This window comes from Panicum virgatum, chromosome 9N (assembly GCF_016808335.1).
Source record: "Panicum virgatum strain AP13 chromosome 9N, P.virgatum_v5, whole genome shotgun sequence".
In the NCBI taxonomy this organism is placed as follows: Eukaryota; Viridiplantae; Streptophyta; class Magnoliopsida; order Poales; family Poaceae; genus Panicum; species Panicum virgatum.
Window position 1 is genome coordinate 4,062,217 of NC_053153.1, and position 6,038 is coordinate 4,068,254.

The window sequence follows — 6,038 nt, forward strand, 5'->3', positions numbered from 1 at the left end:
CCGTGATGGCCGCTTGGGCCCACGTGTAAGTGATGGTACTCCTACAGGCGACAGTCCTGAAAACGTCGACGCTCCAAAATCAAACGGCATTTAGTTCCAAAAATTTTCGCTCGAAATTTGTGCCTTTCTCTTTGAATATATATGTATGAAGCACTAAATGTAGTTAAACAACAAAATTAATTACACAGTTTGGATGTATACGACGAGACGAATCTTTTGAGCCTAATTAGTGAATGATTAGTCATAAGTGCTACAGTACCCACATTTGCTAATGATGCGGTCAAAGTCCTCAAAAGATTCGTCTCGCGGTTTCCAGATGAGTTCTAAAATTAATTTTTTAATTAGTGTTCGAAAAACCCTCCCGATATCTGGTCAAACTGTTGATGTGACACCCAAAAATTTTTGGTTTGGGAACTAATCGGCCCCATAGCATAAACTATCTGTTTTCACTGTGTAGGCTGGTGATTAGGTCTTGTTAAGGCTCTGTTTAGATCTTTACATGTAAACACAAAAAAGTCGTAAACGCATTAAAGTGAAACGAAATCTTCCTAATTTGAAGCACTAAATGAAGTCTATTTATAAAACTTTTTGCATGGATGGACTGTAAATCTCGAGACGAATCTAATGAGCCTACTTAATCCATAATTTGCAATAGTGATGCTACAGTAACCATCCGCTAATTATTGATTAAATATGGATTAATTAGCATCATTAGATTCGTCTCGCGATTTACAACTCATCTATGCAAAAATATTTGCAAATAGACTTCATTTAATACTTCAAATGCCTTGTTTACATCTTTACAAGTTTTTGCAAAATGAACTAAACACACCCTGAACTTAGCTGGTAAGTGGTAAATCACTCCCAGCCATGGCAGCCATCCAGTCACTGCGAGCCCTGAGCAATTTCTGACCACTGCCTCAGAAGATCCGAGCCCGGCGAGGACGGCGACCGGGCCGGTCGGTGACACGGAGGTTCCGGTCCCCGTTCGCTACTGCCTCTAACATCGGATGCTTGTACCTGACAGTTAAGCCGGTCAACCGTAAGCCTCACCGCACAGCGCCCCCCATCAATCGGCTCCGGACGTGCTCCGAGTATTTAATAACTAGTACTATAATTTGGACCACAACGTGTTTGGTAGACGCTCTACATGTGTACTGTTATTCTGATGACGAGAAAACACTCCCAATATTTGAATGGAGTCCCTCCTGAGGATTCGAGATGTTTCCATGGATTTTGTGTGAGGTTATCCCCTGTTTTGAAAGGATTCATTCAGAAACAGTAAATGCAGGATGTGGTTAAGATTTTGATTTTTTGTGCCTCACCATTGCTATATGTCATGTAGTGGAGATGACAGTGTACCGTAAAGACGCTGTCTGCGCGTCTTTTTCAGGCGTTATTTTCCTCTACGGGTCGAGTCAGCCGCAAGGGAACCCGTCGTGCTTTATCAAAGACCAGTAGTCCCTGCTCAAAAAAAAAAGACCAGTAGTCCAGTACAGGTGAGCAGTGGCGATTAACCTTTGATGACGGCTTATCTACTGGGATTATTACAAAAAGGTGATTCTTTACACTAAAGCAAAGCTTAAACTTCCACGCTGGTGCTGTCTTATGGTACACTCTAATGCTAACTTTAGCTTCTCTAAAGCAAACGGTTTGTGGCAGGCAAAAAAATCGCCGAAAGGAGCTTGATGCTGAAGCTTAAGCTAATACCATGAGAAGTTAAATCTTTCAACGTGGCATTTTCTTGGAACTCGTTCATGTGGGAGCTGAGCTTACCAGCCAGAGGGTTGCAGGACAACTAGCGCGCGAGTGTACACTTTTATCAACTGAAAATTGACTTTTAGATCACTAATACAAAAAAGGAAATTAAAATTCCTAGTGCAAAAAAATGCAAACTCGTAACTAAATCACTGCTAATAATGTATTCTTCTGCCAGGTTTTGTCGGTCGCTCATCTCAGGCTCTCTGCAACCGCCGAATTAGCCGCTAGTATAGCCTGCAACTCTCCCAGAATGGGCTATAGCTCCCACGTTGGGCGGCCGCCCGGGACGACAAGCGAGCTACTCGCTCGTCCCGGGCTCATGTTCCGGCCGGGCTAGGTGCACCGAGCCCGAGTCGTCCAGTCCTACACTCATATTGGCCGGCCGCGGCGAACAGTGGCACGGCAGCCAGTGCCCAGTAGTCACGCCGCGGTCACCTCGCCAGGTGCTACCGGTTCGCGACCTGCGCCGACCGCCCTCACGAGTCTGCCAAGGCCCAAGGGCCAATGCCGGCTGCGGCACAAGCTCGTCAACACGTCGTGGGTCCGATCATGAGGACTCGTCTTACTTTACCACGCAGGCCACGCGTTTACGAGTTCCATTCCAGTACCACGCTACAGTGGAAGTGATCCACCTCGACGTGCTCGGCAGCAGCTCTGTGTTGAAGCGCTGAAACGGAAAAGTTTCAGGAGAGCGCTGAGAACAATGCGCTGCACGGAACGGTGAGAACAGAGAGAACAGAGGCGCCCAGTGGAGGGGTCAAAAGATGAAAGTTCCACAGTAAAAGAGGCGCCCGCCCTGCCCCCAACCTGTGCTTCTGCAGTTGTCTGTCAGCTTGGCTGGGGCAGGGCGCTCGGCGGTTACTCGCGGCGAATCTTCATCCACCCTGCCTGGCCTGCGTTTCTGATCCAATTCAAGCCGGAGTCGGGTACGTGACGGACGCCATGGCCACGACGACCGTTGGATGGGGTTGGCCCTCTCACGAGAAGAGCACGAGGGCCCGCGACGATTTCAAATAGTTTCAGCCCAACGCCGAGTGTTGTGCTAATCTTAGCAGGCTACAATAAAGCCCACCGAGACCAATCTCATTCGGAACAGTTACAGAAAACGGCCACCATAATTGAAGACCATCTCCAGGTCATAAATCCACGTAGGTACAACGAGACGTAGGGCGAAAGCAACATGCAAAACCGGAGGCCAAAGGATGCTGTACAAAGTCGGGTTGGGTGGGTCACGAAATCCACACCAAATCATTCTATTTCAGATCTGGAATTCAGAAGAGATCACAGCAAAACTTATAGTAATTCTCGACAAAATACTATAGCCTCATAATAAACTTTAACAACAAACACAATGCGGACCTTAAACACCCATATCAGCAACAGAAAATACAGCCCCTAACAAACTCGTCGTCATCGTCGTCTTTTCCCCACGGGTGCGGAATGGCCACTGTACCCCCCGCCTCCACATCGAATTTACAAGCTAGCACCCCTGACATCCCCTCGACAAGAAAAAAGAGAAACAGCTACAGGAACCAAACGAGAACGAAAGCCTAGATTCCTCTGACGCCGAACGCTCTATTTCTTCGCCTTCCGAGCCGGCACCTTCCTCGCCGGGGCCGCAGCCTTCTTCGCCGGAGCGGGCTTCTTGGCAGGGGACTTCTTCGCTGCCGCCGCGGGCTTCTTGGCCGCCGGAGCCGCCTTCTTCCCCGGAGTGTCCTTGGCCGACGTCTTCGCGGCCTTGGCGGGGCGGGTCGTCCGGGAAGGGGTGGCTGGGGCCTTCGTCTTCGCAGCGGGCTTTGGCTTGGCAGTAGCAGCCTTCGCCTTCGGCTTGGCGGCCGCCGGCTTGGCCTTAGGCTTGGCGGCCGGCTTGGGCTTGGCAGCCGGCTTGGCGGCTGGCTTGGGCTTGGCAGCCGGCTTGGCGGCTGGCTTGGGCTTCGCAGCGACAGCCTTCGGCTTGGCCGCGGGCTTGGCGGCGGCCTTCGGCTTCGCAGCGGGCTTGGTCTTGGCGGGCGCCTTGGCCTTGGGCTTGGCGGCGGCCTTGGGCTTCTTCGCAGCGGGCTTCGGCTTCGGCTTGGCGGCAGCAGGCTTCTTGGCCTTGGCCTTGGCCTTGGGCTTGGGCTTGTCGGCGGCCGGGGCGCGCCCCGACGGCACCTTGTAGGAGTTCTTGACCTTGGTGAGCTTGCCGGCGGCGGCGAGCTTCTTCAGCTGCACGAGCAGCATCTTGCGGAAGTTGGGCGGCAGCTTGTCCTTGTGCTTGTCCTCCAGGAACTTGGCGATCGCGTACTGGCTCGACCCCGTCCTCTCCTTGAGCGACGTGATCGCCTCCGAGATCATCTGCGCACCAACCACCGTACGGAACCCGTCAGATCCAGGCGCGACGCGAGGCAACGGCGGCACGAAAAGCAGCAGAACAAGGGCGGGGAAGGATCAAGGCAAGGGCTCGGAGGTGCGCAATTACCTCGGCGTACGGCGGGTGGGTCGGGTTCGCGCGCTTCCGCGGCGCTGCGGCCTTCTTGGCCTTGGCCGGCTTCGCGTCGCCGGCGGCCGCGGCGGCGTCCGCGGCAGGGGCCTCCGCGGCGGTGTCGGGGCCCGCCTCCGGCAGCGGCACCGGAGCGTCAGCCACTTCGGTCGCCATCAAGGCACCTCGACGAGTAAGGAGAGCTCGCGCGCGTGCCGAGAGAGATGCAGAGCTCGGTGATGCGTGATGGTGGGTGAGGAGGTCGGGGCGGAGGAAGCGGTGCTTATATAGTGGAGACGACGAGAAGACGAGGAGAGCCCAACGCCGCGCGCTGATTGGTCGAGAGGGCCTCGCCTCGGATTGCCCCCCTCAGCGCCCCACATTGAACCTGGACTGTCCGATCCTGTCTCATCCAACGGTCGCCAACGCGCCTCCCGCGGTGCCGCGGATTGCTGCCCCGCAGCCGGCCGCCGGGCTCGAGAACTGACCGCAGAGTGTGCTTCTCCTCCCGATTTGCGTCCGAATATCTCTTCGCCTGATGAACGAATTCACATGAAATTTTGAAGTGTCGCAGGTGTGGAGCATAGATTTCAAACGAGTATAAACTTGCTGGATTTGGTTGGGAATTCACGGAGATTTTAGCTCGGGAATCCCAACTGGTCCGGGCGGCGCCTTTGTGTGAGTTTGGACGGGATTTCCGGCCGGCGACACGGGACGCGCCGGCGAACAATCCGGTCTGGCGGCACGGGCGCGTAGCAGGCTAGCAGAGGAAGCCGGCGAGCTTCGAACCTCGTCGAACCGACGTCGTTTCGACGGTCTACGGCCGGGCGGAACGCGACGCAACTGACACACCTCGGAGCACCCTCGCTGGGCCGTGTGCGAGTTCCGGCCACTTCTGCGCCTCCCACCGGCGCCGGCGCCGGCCGGCTCGCCGGAGCACCGCTGCCCTCCGGCGCGCCGGTCCGTGGGCAAGACGGCCCCGCAGCTGCATTTGCTTCTCGGCACTCGGATTCGGGCCAGCTTGCTCGAGAGTGACTAAAGCTGGTTGCCGCCGTTGGGGAAAGCATGCCCGGTGCCACGAGCCACCTCGGTCTACTTGTGAGGCCAATTCTGCTCGTCGAGCTCGTCTTCTGCTCGGAGCACGGCACGATTCGCGTCGATCTCGTGATGGAACGGTGAACTGGGTTGGATCTTTGCGAGTTTTTGTTACTGCAGTGACGGATGAACCCGTCCAGGAAGAGGTCAAAGTAGGGCAGGGCGTGTACGCGTGTGCCTGATGATGGAACGGGCTGGGGCTGGTGGTCAAATCGGCGTTCCAATACTGGCATGCCAAGAAGCCTTTTATACCTGATTCCCTGCTCCTGGATGCGTACAATCTCACGTCCCAACTGGTCAAGGATTTGCCAAAAGAAAAGTTTGCAGGTTTAAACCTGAGGCTAATCCTGTTTCACCAAACGGAAGCTCGCTGGGTGTACGAGTGTGTGGTCTCGGTTCACCATGAACCTGGGCAGTCTTGGAACGGACGGGCACACGGCAACTCGCCTCGCACGCAGCTCTGGCACGCCAATGCCTGCTGCAAACTGCACGCAGCGCCGGATCGTGAGCTAGATCGACGGCCAACACCTCATCATGGCAGATGAACACACGGACGGGATCATTGGTAGCTAGGGCTGTACAGGTGTATCGTCATCCATCCTCGGTTTCGTCCGTGCACCGCGCGGCACGCCATGGATGCGTTGCTTCTGGCAACTGCGTGACCTCGTCCATGGAGTTTTAGGGCCTCGAGTTCGAGGTCGCATGGTAATTTTCACTGATCAGT

General features: G+C 54.9%; 1 protein-coding gene across 1 annotated transcript; it reads right to left on the reverse strand.

Annotated features, from left to right (window-relative positions):
• Nucleotides 1-2,998: 2,998 nt before the first annotated feature.
• LOC120690590 (histone H1-like) lies at nt 2,999-4,471 on the reverse strand. The gene is made up of 2 exons (XM_039973293.1): nt 4,220-4,471; nt 2,999-4,095 (listed from the first exon to the last, which is right to left on the reverse strand). Exons 1-2 carry the CDS (start codon nt 4,394-4,396, stop codon nt 3,337-3,339), a joined length of 936 nt encoding a protein of 311 aa, XP_039829227.1. The 5' UTR covers nt 4,397-4,471; the 3' UTR covers nt 2,999-3,336.
• Between the last annotated feature and the right edge of the window lie 1,567 nt (nt 4,472-6,038).